Here is a 20,720-nt window from a genome sequence, read left to right on the forward strand (position 1 = left end):
ACCCCAGACAGGACTTCCTTCTAAAAGCACCTGCTGGGCAAGAGTAGATCTACTCCTAGTCCTGTGCTGGGCCATAGGAAATAGAGGAAAGGGGGCCTTTATTTAGAAAAATGGAGGAACCAGGTCTATCTTCTTTACCATTGTCTCTCCTGTGCTGGAAGTCCAGGACCTGGGACCTAAGAGAGCTTAACAGACAGACTAGAGAAGGAGGGACAGTAGGAAAAGGGGGAAAGGAGAGAATGACATCATGCCAAAACACAGGCACACACACCCCCATCCCCCACCCCCCCCACCCCCCCCCACCCCACCCCCCCCCCCCACCCCGTCACACAAGGATTCCACGGGTCACCACATTCCTGGGCTCCTCACTAGGGAGTGCCTTCAGATCCCACGGCACATTCCTCTAATTCTCTCCACAGCCTGCAAAGCTTTGTCTCGGACAGGTGAACTTGCCTTTTTGAGACAGCCCAAAGTTAACTGGGCTGAGCAAAGACGCTAAAGTTGGAACAGGCCTGTCAGTGACAGACACATGGGAGGGAGGAGTCACTTGATCGTGTAGCTTTAATGCACTCTCCTCAGATGTGACTACCAGCAAAATGAGTGACCTTCCTTTATTTTTAAAATTCTCCTTCCGCCCACACCAAACTTTCAAGATTTTATCCTCTGTGTGAGAAAGTGCCCTGGGCCTACCTATTCCCTTTCTAGGTATACACGCAACTGAGCTGACAACGAGTAATCAAAACAGGTTATGTGGGCAATGTATGATCAAAGCTGCGCTACTGACAAGCTAAAAGATGGACACAGTGCAAATGACTATGAATGAATGAGCAGATAATATAAATGGCATATATACACACAATGACATGTTATTAGTCAGGCAAAAACGAATGTAGGGCCAGTTAGATGGCTCAGTGGGTAAAGGTGCCTCAAGTCAATGACCTGTATTCAATCCCAGGGCCCTGCATAGTGGAAGGACAGATTCAATTCCCACAACTTCTTCTCTGACCCCCCCCCACACACACACACAGAGGGGGAATTCATTTTAGATACTAGTATACGAATACTGAAATATGTCAGTGTATGGATGGAGCACGAAACCATTATACTACATGATTATGCCTACACAGAAGCCCCAGGTTGTAGGCTCCATTTATATGAAGTCTGGAAGAGGTAGATCCACAAAGACAAGATTACAGAGTGGCAACTGTTTGGAAAAGAGTTAATGGGAAGCAAATACTTCACTGGTTCAAAGCTCTATGCAGGATGATGTTTCAGACCTAGACAGAAGTCGTGGCTGGCTGGAGAATGCTATAAATGAACTAGAAGGCATGAACTGATCACTTTGTGATTATGAATTTTACATTATACCACCTTTTGATTGAAAGCACCCTCAGAGCCGGGCAATGGTGGTACACACCTTTAATCCCAGCACTCGGGAGGCAGAGGCAGGCGGATCTCTGTGAGTTCGAGACCAGCCTGGTCTACAGAGCTAGTTCCAGGACAGGCTCCAAAGACACAGAGAAACCCTGTCTCGAAAAACAAAAAACAAAAAACAAAAAACAAAAAAAAAAGAAAGCACCCTCAGAATCTCATGGTTAAGTACAGAATTCCTTGTTGCCATGGAGTGGGAGCCAGTAGTTTCTCAAGATCCTAGCTTCCCATCACACCCCTCCAAACTGCTAAGTCACCAGCTGAGGGACATGAAAGGAGAAAACCTAAGAAATGAGATGTCTTTGACACGGGGTCATACCATAGAGGTCTCTGGCAGGAGAAACAAAAATCTGTGCTTCAGTGACCTTGAATGGTCAAAGGCTCACCCCTTTATCAGTAAAAGAAAAAGAAGTCCACACAGCTGTTCCAATGCCTCAACCCAAACTGCACAGTTCCCTTCAAACCGTGTTCTTCCCCACAGAGGAGGGGAAATGGGGTCTCTTTTCCTTCTCTGCTAGATTGTCTGTTGCTCTTTTTTTCTAAGGGGTCAAAGGTAAATGAGTAACAGGCCTGTAATTTGGCCTTTCAAAGATCTCCTGGGGTTTGGACAGCTCCATGCTCCAATCTCCACAAGAAGGTAGAAAGGGTTTACTATCTGGCCTTTAGCATCCAGAACCTAACAGAAGCTCAGTAATTGGACAGGCAGAAGAACAAACGAGCTCAGGAGAAATGGGCCTTGGCTGGAGTCAACCCATTTTAAGGAAGTCCACATTTGTAACAAGTCAGTCATCCTCTGCTTTACATTAACTCACTACAGGAACACTACAAAATAGTGATGTTTCTTTGGGGACTTAGAAGAGTTCAGTCCCAGGCAACCATTGCAGAACAGAAGTCTTGCATAGTGAGAAAAGCTATGACGAGCACAAGCCGAACAACCACAGAAAATGGAGCCCTTAGCAACCTGCATGGGTTTGCTTCATTTTCTGCTGCGACACTCTGCTAGGGGAGGATGAAGACAATTCATCTCTGGAGCCCCCGCCGAGCAAGTGCTTCAAGATGAAAGGCAGAACACTTTCAAATGGCGCAGCCAGAATGGTGAGCTGAAACTGAAAACAAAAAACAAAACAAAAAAACAAAAAAAAAAAACCCAAAACAACCTCCATCTCAAAAGGCCCAAATAAATAAATCAATCCATCCGAATTCCATATATATGTATACTTAGATATATATGGCCTGGCATTGGAGGAGTACTTCCCTACCCTCCACCCTTAAGAACACCCCTCTACCTTCCGGCTCCTGGGGACCAGGGAGGTGTCATCCAGGGATGAAAGAGAAGAGAGGGAATGCTCAGTGTGATGCATCGAGAGCGGCCAATGGTGACTACTTATCGTGAATGCTCTCGATGTCACTGAATTAGTCACTTGAACTTTGTTACATTGCATAGATCCCATTTCTTTTTCAAAACAGGGTTTTTCTGTTCACCTTAGTGCAGGCTGGCCTGGAACTCACTATGTAACCCAGGACAGCTTCACGATACCAGCCATCTTCCTACCTTAGTCTCCTGCCTCCGGCCAGGGCTAACTTCAGGTGTGTGCCACCACATACAGCTAGTTCACCTTCATTTTTAAAGAAGTTCTCTTTATCACCTTCTCAGTCACCCCTCATCAAAAGACTTTTCGAGTCTAAGTCTTCCCTGCATGGGGGACCTGTTGACGCCTACAAATGCCTGCCTCCACTGGAGGATCATGCCAAGGTCTGGGCAAGGATTGCTAGAACTTTCCCTAGTAACAAGAGCCCTGCCCTTACACGGAGAAGTGTTGCCCTAGTCTATGAACATTCCCTTGGAGCACGACCTCTCTATCCATGAATTGAGAAACACGTGCCAAGACCTGAATGAAGATGCTCTGCCCAGATCGGCAAGAGCACTAGAGTTTAGAAAAGTCTCCTTTGGGATCTGCAACACCAAGAAACACTTTAGTTAGGGAAGGGGGTGTCCAAAGGCTAGCTATATGTCAGTGAGATAGTGGGGATGCATGCATGCTGCACAAGTGTGATGACCTAAGTCCTGAAAGTTGTCTGTCCACTGACCTCCACATGCAGGCTATGGTATTCATTCACGCACACACACACATGCATGCACGTCTTAAAAATCTTTTTAACTGAGTGTGGTGGCACCTTTAATCCCAGTATTCAGGAGGCAAAGGCAGATGGATGTTATTTAAGAGAAAGCTTCAGACCTCAGTTTGAGGCCTGCCTGTTGTACATAGCAAGTTCCAGGTCAGTCGGAGCCAAATAGTGAGACCCTGTCTCAGAAAGCCTTTTAAAAATACCTAGGAGATTGGGATGAGTTTATAAAAATAAAATGGAAGAAGTGCTTATCTCTCATTTTTTAGCCAATAAAAATAGTGTCAATCAGGTGTAGAGGTGCCTTTAATCCTAGCACTCAGGAGGCGGAGACAGGCAGATCTCTACCAGTCTAGTCTACATAGCCACAACTAAGACACAGCCACAACTGCATAGACACTGTCTCAAAACAAAAAGTCAACGTTTAAACTCCTTTGGAGTTTTAGAGAAGGGAGCTCATTGCCCCATTAAAGTAACCAGAGGGATTACTTTACTTGCCCTTGACTTTGGAGAGGGCAGTTTCTAGCCAGAGTTTCCCTCCCATTATACAAGTTATGAAAGACAAGTTTCATGAAATGTCTTCGTTATACAGGCATATTCTAGGTGTTAGTCCATACATGGTCCTGGGAACACAGAGTGCAAAAGGGCCATGCCAATATCTAAGACAGAGTGTGCATGTGAGAGGATGCCACAGATGCTGTACCCTTGGGGTGGCTCTGCTAAAGTGAGTACCAGTCACCACTGGTCCAAGTCAAGTGAAAAAGAAAAGAAATTCCTAAGTGGCTGGCTGTGTCTCATGATGATCAGATGCCCAAGGACCTAGAGCCAGGGGGAAAGAAATGGAAAAGGAAGCCTCTAGTCCCCCAGACTGAGGTAAGTCAGGCTGGAGGGCCGGAGGCCTACACATCAAGGGTTAGTTAAACTCACTGGGACCTGTCTGGAGGTTGGCTGAGCTCAAGTAAAAAGCTCCGTAGGTGACCTGTCATCTGCTTGTCCCCTGCAGCCTCTTCCATGGGAACCTTTAGTACAGGTTCTCCCACTTCCTCCATTAACAGCTACTCAGTGAACCTTTGTGTAGTAACCGCAACTCCCTACCTGGGAACCAAATAGTGTATCCTTAGCAGGAATGGTTGGTGACTAATGGGACCAAAGCTTAGGTGAGAGCAGGAAACAGACTACTCTACTACAGTTGAAGCCTGTGAGAAGGGTCATGGCTCCAACTCAGAACTGCAACATTCATCACTCAGGCAACCCGAAGAACTAAGGCATGCTGTCACAAGAAGCTGAAGGTTCCGATGCCCTGAGATAAAGTCCGAAGGGACTGACACTGAGCTTACTCAAACTAGATTCCCCTCTTTCATTCCTCCATCCCACCTGCCCAGCTCAGTCAGAGCAACCTGCCCACCTGCAGACATACAGTGCTACCTACTAGAAAGGAAAATCAATGCAGTGGCTTCCGGCCCTGGCCATGGGCCTGACCATGATACTGCACTAGGAGATGGCGGGTGGGGAAGAGAGGAATGGAGAGAAGTGGAATATTGGAATGCACAGGGAATAGCAAAGCTACCACGGGAGAAGGGCCATGAAGAATAAAGCTTCAGAAAGGGTCTTAGCGGCACTTTAATTACAATCAAGGGGAGATTGCAGAAACAGCAAAATGGAGGATTATCTGTTCTCTAACACTGACATTCCATTCATAGCACAGGTCGACATATCTTGCTCCCAGCTAAGAGTATAGCCAATCTCCCACCAGGAGGCCTGCTCCGGACACCTAGTGATGAAATGAGTCCCTCTAGGATGTTAGGTTAGGGCCTAATAGAGGTAGTGGTGTGGACACTCACAGCAAGGGGCTTTATAAAGTAGCTAGAGAGTCCCAAGACACTGAAGGAATATGTGAAGAGGGTGGACCCTCCTTGTGGGGGCTGTCTAGGACAGTTACTGAAGAGCCCCACCATCACCAGCAGCAACACAGGCCAGCCCTGAGGATTCTGGCTGCAATTCTGGTCCATGCTTACCACTGAGGAAGCGCTTCATGTTATCACTGCTGGCCAGCTTCATGGCTGTCTGACCCGAGTAGGTAGCCAGTGTGGGATCAGCTCCATAGGATAGCAGAAGCCAGATGGTCTCTAGGTTGTCATTGACCACAGCATCATGAACTGGCCTGTGGAGGTCATATAGGGTCAGTGAGACAGGACTTAAGGGGCAAGTTTTTAGGCTTCAGGCTACCATACTAGGGGGAGGGGGTGAGATGCTACGGTGATGACCTCAGGGTATCCCCAATGCAACATGGGTAAGATTTAGAGCAGAGAAGCCACTTCTGGCCTGAAACTCTTATCCTATGTGGCCATATCTTTGTCTTCTCTGCACTCCTTTTCTTCTCTCTCATATCCATCTCTCCTTTACATTCCCCTCCATCTGTGGACAGTATCTGGAGCACAATGTAGATCTACTACTAGCTCAGCAGAGAACAGGTCCCTTGGTGGAAGTCAAATTAAAGCAGCTGCAGGTGGTTGTTGAAGAGGAAGGACCCAGGCAACTGCTCAAGGGCAAGGATGTGTAGGGAGGCTCCATACCAGGCGGCAGCCAAGCACAGCCTGCATATCTTGATCTGGGTCCTTCTACTTGGTATATAGCATCCCCTGGAACTTCCTGAAGTAGGTCCTCTGAGAAGAGTGGGCGTGACTTCTCCAAAACACAGCAAGTATTTATGTTTGTGTATGTGTGTGCATTAATATGCTATTGCATTTACTTATTCGTTCATTGTGTGTGTGTGTGTGTGTGTGTGTATGCATGAATATTTGTGTGTGGAAGTCAGAAGACAACTTGCAGGAATCAGCTGTCTCCTTACATCATAGGGAACCCAAGGTTTTCATGTTTGATGGCAAGTACCTTTATATAGCAAGCTAATCTTACAGACTCAGGCAGCTCATTTTTTAAATGCACAGCGACCGAATTACAAAAAAACAAATCTGGAATGTTAGCCCAAGATTAGCTTCCAGCTTTGATCCGAAGGCATCAATTCCACACGAGACAAGTTGCCCATCAGGAAGAGTGAGTGGACCTGACAAGGGACAGAATGAACCCTGGACAAGTTCAGCCTTTCCTTAGTTCAGTACGGACTGAACACTGAGGAACTCATCAGCTCCTGCCCTAAGCTGGCTCCCTTCAGCCCACAGAAATCCTTTCAAAGGCTTTTTAACGCCAGCAGCTGGATGTGCTGCAAGTATCTAGGCTGGAGTGAGACCTCCGCAGCCAAAGACTGAACCATGGTTTGAGACTTGGCAGAGGAGCAGCTTTCTTGCCTTGTGCCATCCTGCGAGCTGCAGTTCACATTAGCCCCATGTTGCAACAGGATGTTCAGGATATCAGTCCAGCCCCGGGAACAGGCCTCGTGCAGGGCTGTGTAGCCCGCATTGTCACGGTGATTCACGTCCTCACTGTGCTTCTGGAGGCAGTAGAGAACAACGTCCTGTGGGGATGGGGACAGCTCTGTGAGCAGAGAAAAGTCTCATTTTTGGAATCATTCCTGTTAGACTCACCACTCCACAAGTATCTGACAAATCTCAAAGCCTGTCCTTTATATGTGGGAACAAAAGACACATTTCAAAATCTTGTGTGGACAAAGTCAGTGCTCAGCCTCCACTGCCAGAGCCCAAGCTCTGAGCTATTCCCTTGGCAGGAGAAAGACATTTCTTATGACTAAGAGTACTCATCTAGGTGGTGATCACTGGGATGAAGACTCGGAGCTGGCCCCCTGCTGCCCAGAGCTCACCTCTTTGAGCTTTACAGGACACAAATGGGGAGGTCTGTTCTTGACAGGGTCATGGCACCAAGTACAACTCTTTTTGTTTCCTTGTTTTGAGACAGGGTCTCACTGTATCCCAGGCCAGCCTTAAACTCCCTATGTCGCCAAAGATGACCTTGAATTTCAGATCTTCCTGTCTCTGCCTCGTGAATACTTGGGTTACAGGCATGGATCACTCCACCCAATGTGTGAAGTGCTGTGAATTGAGCCCAGGATTTGTGCTTGCTAGGCAAAGCATCTGAGCTACACCTCTAGCCCTACAACATACTTCTGTCACTCAGCCTCAGGTCATGCCTACCTTCCTGGGGCTAAGGTGACAAGGTGACAGGACCCAGAGGTGGAACTCAAATGACTTGAAGCACTTCTGCTAGCCTAGGACAAGACTATGAATAAGCTGGGATGGGGGTTGGCAGTGCCATAGGGTGACTGGCTTCCAGAACATGGTACCTACTATTGTTCTGAGGTCAACGCTTTCAGGCAGAGAAAGCTACTGTGAGCCTGCACTATGGCTGTTGTTTCCTGCACATGGAAAGCACCATGCTACCTTTACATGTGCCTCCTACACTGTCACTGATACAGATGCCCACTGTTTCCCAGACCAAGTTCCAGCGCTGGTCTCTGCTTCCCCAATGTTTGTCTGTTTGTTGGTTCTGCAGAGATTGGCTTTCAGGACATATTCAGGTCTCCCTGATAGCCATGCAGACACTCACACTAAATCTTCCAGAAAGGTAAACTGGCTGCTTGATGTGGACACAAATGAAGCTTCACAGAACAGTCTGTACGCTTATATGTACAGAAAGTCTAATAAAGAAGGCACACTCTGAACTGCAGTTAAGCCCACATCCACAAGTAAATCCTGAGGAAATCATTATGGAGAGTGAAGATACATAGTCAGGGGCGTTTGTGTCAACAGAAAGTGGAAAAAGATGAAAATGTACGCCAACGTTCAGCCTCAGGTAAATGTCATCAAGATAAATGAGGGAGTTCTGCCATTCCTCAGCACTTGGGAATCAAAAGACCTGTTTGAACTAGGACAAAAATACTGTCATAAATGATATTGGATGCAACTTATCTTGTTTTATTTTTGAGACAGTCAGAGGTAGCCCAGGCTAGATCTGAATTCACTAAGTAGCTGAGATTTGCCTTCAACTGCTGATTTGCCTACTTCTACCTCCTAAGGGTTGGGATTTCCATCTGGGTAATCCACCACACACATCTTGTCATATCATTTAATACTGCTAACTCCCTAGAGTTGTTTGCAATAATATCTACCTCAATAGGCTTACATCAGAGTCCTTAATATGACAAAATAAGTGCTCCAGGAATACTGCTTTGCTTGCCTTCCTTCCCAGTATAAGGAAGTGAGGTTAGCTCTGGCTTGGTTTATTGAACATGCTCTTGCCCCTTCTACATGAAAGCCAAAATGAGGAGAAACTACAGGAGTTAAAGTGTAAACAATAATCACCCTGTGTTCCTCTTGGTTGGAAGAGCCACTACTCATAAAAGCGCCAAATCTCCTTTTCAGCCTAGGGATGTAGCAGATGATATTGCACTACTATTTTAATTACATTTATCCTGAGTTGACTTTTCATTGAGCTTACCTTCCCATATACTGAGATAAGATAGGGGGCAAAGCAGCCTCAGAGGCATGTGGACAGTAGAGGGAGATCAGGCAGATTTAGGCCCCAGAGGAGCCAATGGCATAGCTGTTCCCTGAGGTTCAGGCTAACGGCATCCTGTCACTGCCTGCCTGCTCAGGGAGACCTTACTCACCTTATAGCCCAGGCGAGCTGCTCGCTGTAGGAGGGTCTCACCAGCATTTTTGTTTACTATGAGTCTCCGAGCCTCTGGGGGAATCTGTCGGCCAGTGGGTGACTCTGAGGCCTCTTCTGGGCCAGCACTTCGGTACTTGGAGGGTGTACATGGTTCTGTGGGCTTCACTGGAGTGGGAGATTTAGAAGATCGCGTCTTCTGCTGGCTCCAACGACCTTTGCTCTGGAAAGAAGAAATGAAGCTCTAGGTCAGGCCAGGCAGCATACCCAGTTCATCATGGCCACTCCATTTGGCTGCCAAAGCCACCTCACGACATCTGTTTTCATGCTGTGCTTTACTGACAGCAAGCCAAGTGGCCCAGTGTCGAGATGGAGACTGGGGCTAGGCTAGTCACTAGCTATGCGAGGTTATTTTCAAAGTGAGGAAAGCTTCTACATTTCCATGAGTGGATATTAAAGATATAAGATCCTTGGCCCCATAAACCATGGCATGACAGGAGGACTGAAAATTGGGCAGAGACGGGCCATCTTCTCTAAAGCACTTGACAAGCCTCTTCGACCTGCTGTTGAGGTTTTGGATAAGCAATGTCCGTAAATAATGAGAAGAACAAAGAAACACAAGAGACTGAAGTATGACTAGTCACAGTTTTCAATACCTTCACTCTTATCATATAAACCTGCCCCATATCCAATCTCGCAGGCTTCTCCCATCTTTCATCATACCACAGCCTAAGATTATATTCAGGCCCACCCAGGGCAGTGGACTGTGGGCTCTGGAACCAGACAGGGCTGGGTTTGAAGTCTGCTCCTGCCATCCACTAGTTATAACACCTGAAGCACAGCCTAACTCCTCTGAGCCTTACTTTCTCCCATGGAAGGCCTTTGAGATGACCATTACAAAGGCTATGGGCTACAAATGTTCTAAGAGTTCTGTCCTCTGAAGTGACCCATGGGTGCTTCCCTTTGCCCCCACCATTGAAGGCACACAGAAGGTTCCTATTGCTGTTATCCTGTGCTTTCCTTGGTCACTTGTACCTCAAACTCAGGTTCTAGATGAGGAATAACTGTGTTGAAGTAACTGTATTCAAAGAACCATTGTATTCAAAAGTGGGAGCAGCCTCAGCTCCATGCAGCTGCAAGCCTAAGATATGAACAACCCCTGAGGGCTGTTAGCGGGGCTTAAGTATACCCCACATACAAGAGAGACATAATCCATTAGAAGCCAGAAAGAAGACTAAGGGGTGGCCACCACGATGGACTGAGAACCCTACCCCAACAGTCAAGCTCCTTTCCCACATGGGATAAGGCTCACCTAGGTAATAGGAGACTGCAAAGGGTGGGACGTGACTTTCATATTCTGTGGGGAAAGTGAGCAGCCCTTTGGGGAGATCCATGAGGAAAGGAAAAGAGGCCTCCTGTCAACAGCCAGCATCATCACCCCTGCCGCATGTATGCACTACACTGGGAGCACATCTACCCAGTCTAGAGGTAGCTCTAACACCTGACCGCAACCTAATGTAAAACTCCACACTGGTTTCAGCTAAGCTGCGCCTCAATTTCTGGGCTCCAGAAACTATGAGACAATACATGCTTATTGCTGTGCAGAATCACTAGATTTTTGAGTGATCTGTTACATCATAATGGAGCTAACACGTGTGTTTACTCAAAACCCTCAGAGCATTGAGATTTCACTTAACCTATGTCTGCTACATTATTCTACAATGCTCTAGCCCCCTGCCCTCTTTCTGTATATCCAGAGCCTACTTAGAATCACATAGTCTGACACCTTACTTCCTTGTTTTCTTGCTGTTTTCTATGGGTAAGTTGTGAATCCCCTAATAAGGTTTTTTTTTTTCCTTTTTAAATGTCCTTTAGGACTGTGTCTCACTACATTGCTTAAGCTGACCTCCAACTCAGGGATCAAGCAACTTTTCTTTACCCTCTACACCTGGCTCTCTATCTAGTTCTTAAGCTCCTTAGGGGGACAGTTCACACCATCACCTTCTCTTTTGTTGCTCCCAGCACTGACATCTGAGCTGGGTACCTTATCAATCACAATTATGTGTTACTTGATTCAAGCTTTCCATGTAGAAAGCCCTGAGCAGTCAGAAGAATTACCTAGGAAGTTACATAAAGTCAAGAAAGGAACACTAACAGACAAAACATGCAGGTCCAGGGAATCTGTGCCATCTGGTGAATCTGAAGATCATGAGAAGTCATAACCAGTTTCCATAGCAAAAGGGTACAATCCCTAGCAAGAAAGCACCAACCATGAGGATATGATACTGTTTTACCACCAGGAAGATGGAGAATACAATGGCAGGATTGGATGACACAGGGCAATGTACATAGGTTTTTGCTAAGCTAAGCCAGGCTCTAAAGGGTAAGTTTCTTTCTGGAGGCCAGGCTGCTAGAGCAGGCAAGAAAGCTGTCTGGGAAGGGGAGGAATGAGAACAAGTAGGGGGACCCGTTCCCCCTCCTCTTCCCCCTGGCTCTGAGCCTCTGTGGGAAGAAGCCCTTGGCCAATGCCCTGCTTTAGTGATGCAGGAGCGTCCCCCAACCCTCCCCCTGCCTTGCTTCCTACTACAAAGCCCCATGCCATGGGGGCAACTGGAGCAGGTGGTGATGACTGGGAGAGAAAGAAAAGCAGGAGGGAGGAAGGGAGGCCCTGGGGAGAGACAAAACCCTCTCCAGGAGAACGTTTTAGCGGACACTCGCCAGACAGAACAACCAGACAGAGGCATAAGAGTGCGCTGCTGAGCGTCAAGCGGCTGGCTACCTTTGTGTGGGATGGGGCCATCTGAGTGTCCAGAAAAGAAGGGGAGGAGAGGGCAGGATCCTGGGACCTCTTCCTCTCTCAGAACTGCTTAAAGGTGGCAGTGTTTTCTGCCTACTTACCCACTTGCCAGGGATGTCCCAGAAATAGGCAGAAAGCACCTATTGAAGATGGCAAGGCACACTGACAACCAGGGATCCTCCTGAGGCAGACAAATTTGTTTCACATCCTGATACTGGCGAGCAAGACCATTGAGTCACCTCACACAAGTCCTTTACATGACTACAATCCACGTGCCTACCTCTAAGAAGCACTCAGGGATTGAGAATGACAACAGGGAGCCTGGGGAGATGGCTCAGTGGGTAAAAGCAATTGCCATATAAGCATGAGGACCCGAGTTTGAATCCCCAGAACCCATACAAAGCTGGAGTTGTGGTACAAGTGCCTATAAAGCCAGAACTCTGGGGTAAGGTGGGGAGGTGGATACAGAGGAATCGACAGAAAATTTTATGCTACTTCATCCTGTATATGTAGCAGGAAAACAACAAAGAGAATTTCTCAAACAAGGTAGAAGGTAAAGACCTACAATCAAGGTTGCCCTCTGACCTCCACACTTGTGCTGTGGCATGAACCTGCATTTATACACCTGAATGTGTGTACACACATGATACAAGAACATACATGAAATAAAGACTGACAACAGGAAAGAAGCTCTTCATGCAGAGCAGGTTTCTGTACTCTTCAGTGGGCTCCTATCTTTCTCATAATCTACGGGTTACAGGGAGTGGACATCCTGCCACGCCAGGCCAGCTAATTATGCTGTACTTCTTGTTCTCTCATTTCTGTCTCTGCCTGAAGTGCAAGGAAGCATACCAACCCTGAGAGAACACTTTACCGCTATGAAAGCCTGTCAGAGCCATTGCCTCCTTTGTTCCCCACAAGCACCCTTGTGAGACAGAAAGGACTAGGAGCATCAGCTCCATTTTTAAAGATGAGCAAATAGACTTGAGTGCCTTGTGTAAGCTGCAACAAGGATTAATGAGGGAGGAAGAAGGAAGGGGTGGGGGAAGACAAGCATCCACCCTTTCTTTGCTAGTACCATTCAGGAATTCCTACTTGAAAGCTAGACAGAAGGGTAGGAATTGCAACTAACCAACACGGCCTTTTGATTTTGGGTTGTCAGTGACAGATGCCTACCTATCATAGGTACACACTGGACATTCACCTCCTTCAAATGTAAAAGGCACCCATCATGAGGACTGTCTTATTTTTTCTTTACTGGTACCCTGAAGAATCTGATACCAACACCAGTTATCATGAACATCAGAACCAAATGAACTGGTGATTTTGAAAAAAGATTCAAAGAATGCTTGCCTGCCTAACTGGTGAGTACCCAATCTAGGCTTCTTCATGAGGCAAAGGAACAGGGTTCGGGGTAGGGAAAACAGCTAACCTGGACCCTCAAGAAACCTTGGTCTAGGGGCTGGAGAGATGGCTCAGTGGTTAAGAGCACTGGCTGCTCTTCCAGAGGTCCTGAGTTGAATTCCCAGCAACCACATGGTGGCTCACAACCATCTGTAGTGAGATCTGTTGCCCTCTTCTGGCGTGCAGTCATACATGGAGGCAGAGTGTTGTATACATAATAAATGAATAAATCCTTTAAAAAAAAAGGAAAGGGCTGGAGAGATGGCTCAGTGGTTAAGAGCACTGCCTGCTCTTCCAAAGGTCCTGAGTTCAATTCCCGGCAACTATCTGTAATGGGGTCTAGTGCCCTCTTCTGGCCTGCAAACATACATAAAAAAAAGGAAAAAAGAAAAAAAAAAGAAAAACTGGTTTCTACAAGGTGTAGTCTACCTTGATTGTCTCAGAAAGCTCCATGACTGGTGTCTGGTGAGTTAAGCTCGGACAAAAGCTTCTCAATTAGATGCTAGCAATCTATGCAGGCTAGCACCCTGCCATATGCTTTAACCACACCTTAACTCAAAGGAGACATAAAGGTGGCTGGGGAAAAGACATCAGGGGTGAAACCATATAGTTACCTGTAATTTTAGTCTCCACTTCTCGAATCTGTCCCAAGCCTTCTAGAACTAGTTTAGAATACTTTTTTTTTTGGGGGGGGGGGGGGGTTCGAGACAGGGTCTCTCTGTGGCTTTGGAGCCTGTCCTGGAACTAGCTCTGTAGACCAGGCTGGTCTCGAACTCAGAGATCCGCCTGCCTCTGCCTCCATCTGTGTTGGGATTAAAGGCGTGCACCACCATCGCCCGGCTAGAATACTTTCATACACAGTAGCTGACCTTCCTTATCTACGTGTTCCCTTCACCCTCACTGAGGAAATTACTGCCAGAGGGACCTGGTAGAAAGTCTGCCTTTCTAGCCCATATCCCCCCATGTTGATCTCTTTGGTGGCCACGCACCCTTGCCTCTTCTGAGACGTTTGCCATGTGCTTGGTCTTGCACTTTCGTTTTCCTGATGGCTTTTCTGAATTTTCAAGGCAGGCTGGTTCCTCCAGGTTATTTGGGAGGAAACCGTTTGGTGAGTCCGAGATCCCCTGGGCTTTGCTGGACAAGAGAAGGTTCCTGTTCCTGAGGCAGTGCTCTGAACTTTGGGAGGAAGTCTTCTGCTTACGGGCCTTTGAATCTGAACAAGAAACAGGAAAGAATGACTGTAAGAGAAATGGAACACCATCCTTTAGTGCTTCACCATACAAATCCCTCCTCTACCCGTAGGAGAGTTTCCAGCCCTGCCAACAGGGGGCAGTCCATCTGGCTAGCTCCCAAAATGTGGGTCATTTAAAAAACACTCTCCCCATAGCCCAGAGCAAACCAGAATCTCTTTTCAGCCTTTTCTCGATCCTCTTTCTTTCTCCAAAATGAAAATCAATTTAGCAGCTTTGCTGAATAGTCAAGTACAGTGGGGATGTAAAATCAAAGTAGAAGCTGACTTTATGGTCTCAGTTCTCCTCATCCAACTGTTTGTCACTCTCTGAAGACACCAAGATCAACGCAACAGAAACTCCCCAGTCCAGAAGGTGCTATGGGCCTACTTAACTTATATGTAATGGCAGAAAGCTACTACCTTCCTTGATTGGAAATCAAGTTATTGGTATCACTGGTACAAGGCAACATGTGTCTAGAATTGTAATTTCAAAAAGGCCTGCTACAAACTCCACTAGCAAGAGCCTCACACCATAGGACCTGCCTTAAACCTCTTGTGTAGGTGACATAAAACATTCGCTTGTACTCACAATAGAGTTGTGTGGCTTGTATGTGTGAATATATATGTATGCAGTTGTGTGAGTATGGACACTTGTGTGCTACAGTGAGCACATGGAGGTCAGAGGCCAACATCAGGTTTCAGTTCTCTGCTTCCACCTTGTATTTTGGCAAGGAGGTCTCTCTTGTTTGTTGCTGCACTATGTAACGGGTCAACCTTGAACTCAACATGTAGCCAATGGCTCTGCCTTTCTCATTCTCCTGCCTCCACCTCCTTCCTGGAATTACAGGCATATTCCACCCCAGCCAGATTATGTAGTACTGGCAATTAAACCCAATCCTTTGTGCTTTATAAGCAAGCATCCTAACCAATTAAAAACTAGTACATTCTTATCCCTGGCTTACCATTAACTATGCAATGGAATAGAGGCAATTCATAATCTCTTTGAACCTCATTTTTCATATCTATAAATGGGGAGAATATATTTCAAGTCCCAGAAATGGTAGCAGAATTGAGGTGATACAAGCAAAATTTTCCATAAAGTGTTATAAAGATTAAGGCATTAATATTATGACTTTGGTGCAAGACTGAACACTGAGCCTAGCACACAAAAGATCAACAAGGCTATGAACTAACTGTAACCTCAGTTTGTACCACCTGTGAAATGAAGGGATTGAAATCCCAGAGTTCTCAACTTACCCCCACCCCAAACTTGACATGGACTCTCATATGTGAAATTGTCAAGGGCAGATGCAGATGTAGGAGTCCTTATTCAAAACTGGAAAACTGGGTGGTATGGTGGTGCACGCCTTTAATCCCAGCACACGGGAGGCAGAGGCAGATGGAGCTCTGTGAGTTTGAGGCCAGCCTGGTCTACAAAGCGAGTTTCAAAACAGCAAGGGCTATATGTAGAGAGGAGACCCTGTCTCAAAAACAACAATAACAACGACAAAAAGGAATGAAGAATTGGCTATAGCTTATGCATATAAGAAAGAAGCCCTAGCTGTTCTTTTATCCCCTTTTCCACCTAGTATATTAGTGGGTCCTCACAGTATATCCAAAAAACACTGTGCTACATGGTCTCTAATGACACTTCCAGCAAGAGCACTCAAACTCAGGACTTTTTTCTTGATTTTTTTTTTTACTTAAAAATTTTCCAGACAATATTTTTTTTTTTTTTTTGGTTTTTCGAGACAGGGTTTCTCTGTGGCTTTGGAGCCTGTCCTGGAACTATCTCTGTAGACCAGGCTGGTCTCGAACTCACAGAGATCCGCCTGCCTCTGCCTCCCGAGTGCTGGGATTAAAGGCGTGCGCCACCATCGCCCGGCTCAGACAATATATTTTGAAAATGTTTCTCTTCCCCAGATCGTCCCAGATCCTCCCCACCTACCCAACTTCATCATGTTATTTTTCTATTTCTCTTTCTTTCAAAAAATAAAAATAAAAAAAAATCCCAGAGAGACCAAAAAAAAAAAAACATGAAATTCATTTGTGTTGCCCAACTATTCATGGGTGCCCTGGAGTGTAGATGATATATCCAGTGTTTCTCCATTGAAGAAACTGATTTTCACTTTCCCAGCAGGTATCTTTTAGGTTGTGTCTTTGTTTTGCTTTCTGAGACAGTGTTTCTCTGTGTAGCTCTGGATGACCTAGAACTCACTCTGTAGACCAGGATGGCCTTAAACTCAGAGATCCACCTGCCCCTGCCTCCTGAGTGCTGGGATTAAAGGCATGCACCACCACCATCAGGCTTCTTGTTTTGTTTTTTTTTTATTTATTATATACACAGTGTTCAGCCTCCATGTATGCTCGCACCCCAGAAGAGGGCACCAGATCTCATTACTGATGGTTGTGAGCCACCATGTGGTTGCTGGGAACTGAACTCAGGACCTTTGGCAGAGCAGTCGGTGCTCTTAACCTCTGAGCCATCTCTCCAGCCCCCCCAGGCTTCTTGTTTTTAAGACAGGGTCTCAGTATATAATCCTGGATGGCCTGAAGTTCACTATGTAGACCAGGTTAGTCTAGAACTCATGAAGATTCACCTACCTCTGCTTCTTGAGTGCTGCAAATAAAGGCATATACCACCATACCCAGCCTTAATCCTGGGCTTCTGACCCAACAAGTTTGGGTTAAAGCAAGAGGAAGGAACAGAACTATGCCTTGTGAAAACTTCAGGAAACATGGGGAAACCACATTACAGAGTTCAATAAAGAAGAAAATAGCCATCTATTCCATGTACCAAGGCCAGGGCAAACTGTAGTATATCCAGTTGCAGAAGAAACAGAGCTTTATGCTAGCCTACAAAAGCACAGAGTGAAGGTAATGGGTAGGTGCATGGAAATGGGTCTTTCTACCTCTTTCACAGAATAAAAAGGCAGAGAGCCATGCACAGGATGAAAGGAGAGGTTACAAGAGTTAGATAGGAGTAGGGTGGTCTGTCTAGTTTGTCCATTTCTTACTTCTCTGACACTGACCTCAAAGCCAGATAGAGCTTTCTGAGGAGAAATGTTGTTAAGAAATTCTCACATGAGCTGAAGAGATGGCTCAGCAGTTAAGAGCACTAGATGATATTCCCAGAGGACATAGGTTTGATTACCAGCACCCACATGGGTCCACAACTATCTGTAACTCCAGTTAAAGAGGATCCAGAAGATCTAATGCCTTATTCTCATAAACAAAAAGAAATCTCAAACAATTAATAAAAATACAGTTTAAAAAGAAATTTCTGAGCTGGGTGGTGGTGGCGCACGCCTTTAATCCCAGCACTCGGGGGAGGCAGAGGCAGGCGGATCTCTGTGAGTTTGAGGCCGGCCTGGACTACAAGAGCTAGTTCCAGGACAGGCTCTAAAGTTACAGAGAAACCCTGTCTCAAAAACAAAACAAAACAAAAAAAAAACAAAAAAAAAAGAAAGAAAAAGAAAGAAAAAAAATTCTGCATGAAGAGATGTGCCAACACAAAGTTCCCAGGCATACCCAAGAAGAAGAATGATATATTTTTCAACAATCTGGGCTGCCTCCAAAGATACCTTAATCACTGGTGTTCTCTATGTTTACTGGTAGATGTTTTAGCAAAGGCTAGTAAATCCCTATCATGATGCTATGGAAACTTATCTCTCTGTGTATGTATTGAGTAGCAAATAGGACTAGGCAACTCCAAAGAGGTTCTTCTGATTGAAACTGCGAGAACTCAAGCTGGGAGTGGTGGCACATGCTGTTAATCCCAGCAGAGGCAGAGGCAGATAGATCTCTGTGAGTTCAAGGCTAGCCTGGTCTAGAGATTTTCAGGATTGCCAGGGCTACATAACAGAGACACCCCCTAAAAAAATAAAAAAGAAGAAAAAATAAAAAAGAGCTGATAACTCTATGAGAAGTTCCCAAGCTAGGGAAGCAGCCTTCATTAGAGAGGATTGAGTGATACAAAAGCTTCTCGTCATCCCAACAAGAGGTGGAGGCCAATGGTTTGACAGCTCGTTCGTGACTAATCAATTTGGGTTCTGGCAGAAGAAGGGGAAAATTGCCCTTGTTCAGATAGTTGATGAAAATGAGCTCAATTACCCTCGAGTCTTAGGGATAGGTATCCTATACATATCTCCACTTAAAACAGAGTCAGAAATGAGGTTAAGCCTTCTTTGCATTATAGTATACCCAGGATCTACTGACTACTCAATGTGAGCTGCTTTTACTTTAGATAATAAGGGAACTATACATATTTATCAGCAGCTCAGAGTGAATACACCATAAGAAACAATTGATTGCTGCTTCAAGGGAAATGGTCAGTGAATAAGGAAAGATGAACATGTTCCTACGGAATCCAGAGATGGGCTTTTTGTTCAGTTAGAAACCTACTATGGGAACAAACCTGAACTGTATTAACGAAGGATACTGGTATAAGCCTCTTGTCTATCCCTCCATGATCCTATTTAAAGCATTTGACATGGTCACAGAAAGTTTTCTTTCTGAACTGCCTGCTTTCACAGCTCAGGACCAGCAAATACTCTGTCACCTATGTCACTTCAGAACTTTACTCTGACTCTGAAAAACTACTTGTGGCTTTAACTGAGAAACTAGATTTTACATATTTCAAGTTTTTCTGTTGCCTTTAGAAAACTACTACTTTTCATTTTAGTTTATGAGCAAAGGCATCCCAGGTATGGCTGCCAATGTCCTCCTTATTTGTTTTAAGACAAGATCTCACTATGTAACCCAGGGTGACTTCAAACTCACTGTCCTCTTACCTCAACCTCCTGAGTGCTTGATAATGGGCTTATACCACCACACCTGGTTGTTCTTTCTTTTTTTTTTAATTTATTTATTATGTATACAGTGCATGGATACATAATATACATATATGTACTATATGTATACCTACAGGTCAGTAGAGGGCACCAGATCTCATTATATATGGTTGTGAGCCACCACGTGGTTGCTGGGAATTGAACTCAGGACCTCTGGAAGAGCAGCCAGTGTGTTTAACCTCTGAACCATCTCTCCAGCCCCACCCCCTTTTAAAACCCAAGATTACAAAAGAAAGAACCTATATTCTCCAAAGACTTGACTCTTTCAAGCCAACCAAAACTCCCTAGTACGACAGTGACTCATTCCTTCTAGATTTGAAGCCACATACTGGTGAAGAGGTGGTATGAATGCCACTGTGCCTGCAGCTTCCCAGCTGAATTCACAACAGGGATAGCAGCGCCATGGCCAACCTTACCTGCTCTCCCTTTCCGACGTTGCTCTTCTTCTTGTTCTGTCAAATACTCTCCAGTCTGGTATTTTCGGCTCTTCTGTCGTCTCCGTTTCCTTCTCTTCACCAGGCCCTCTTCCTCATCTTCGTCCTCCTCTTCATTGGTGTCCCACATTTGCCGGGCAGCCTCTGTCCTCCAGGGCATCTCTCGGGCTCGCCACAGATGTCTGCGGCCTTGGCTCAGCAGGGTCTTGTCCTGGGCATGATGGCTGCGGTACTGGGTATCCCTTTGGGTCTTTCTCACCTTTCTTCTCTTAGCTGGGGTAGGAGCCACCTCCTCCTCTTCCTCTGTAGGGAAGACCTCCTGGTTTCCCATGTCACCATCTGCCATACCAGCAAAGGAGCTACAGATGCTTCCTATGAATGAAATATACAGAAGGCTTTCAGGTGTTTCTTCAAGGGATTAAGTACGGTATTGATACAACTGTCCTGGAGTAGGATTTCACAGAGTTCAAGTTCAGGCTTTGTCAGTTTTTAGTGGTATATTTACAGGACAGTCTTTTATGCTTAAGTACTTACTTTATAGAGTACAAAATACCATACAATTCTGAAGTAGTAAAAACCATCCTTACTCATCCATGGCACAGTGTTTCCTGAATTCATTTCACAAACTCTTGCCTAGTGTTTACCAGGAGCTAAACATAGCATAAAGGGCAGGAGAGAACTACAGTTCTCTGTTGTTTGGTAAAGACCTCTGAGCTGAAGGCAAGGGTTAGGTAAGGAAGCCTGGTGTTACAACTTAGGAACCAACAACTCTGTGATTCACCATTATGGCCAATAGAGCTACCCTGGCCAAGCAGAATCATCACAAAAGAAGAGTATCTCTAAGAGGGAAGCAAGGAGTCCCATTCCTA

At 45.8% G+C, this 20,720-nt stretch overlaps 1 protein-coding gene across 5 annotated transcripts in view; it reads right to left on the minus strand.

The window, feature by feature from the left end:
- Positions 1 to 20,720, minus strand: part of Bcorl1 (BCL6 corepressor like 1) — a 68,594-nt gene that overhangs the window by 9,612 nt on the left and 38,262 nt on the right. For all 5 annotated transcript variants that reach the window (XM_075957290.1, XM_075957291.1, XM_075957292.1 and 2 more), the window contains 5 exons: positions 19,834 to 20,223; positions 14,323 to 14,546; positions 9,134 to 9,355; positions 6,858 to 7,024; positions 5,571 to 5,716 (listed from right to left, as the gene is read on the minus strand). In XM_075957290.1, the coding sequence (XP_075813405.1) occupies positions 5,571 to 5,716; positions 6,858 to 7,024; positions 9,134 to 9,355; positions 14,323 to 14,546; positions 19,834 to 20,223 (1,149 nt within the window). The remainder of the gene's footprint in view (positions 1 to 5,570; positions 5,717 to 6,857; positions 7,025 to 9,133; positions 9,356 to 14,322; positions 14,547 to 19,833; positions 20,224 to 20,720) is intronic.

This window comes from Microtus pennsylvanicus, chromosome X (genome assembly GCF_037038515.1).
Source record: "Microtus pennsylvanicus isolate mMicPen1 chromosome X, mMicPen1.hap1, whole genome shotgun sequence".
NCBI lineage: Eukaryota > Metazoa > Chordata > Mammalia > Rodentia > Cricetidae > Microtus > Microtus pennsylvanicus.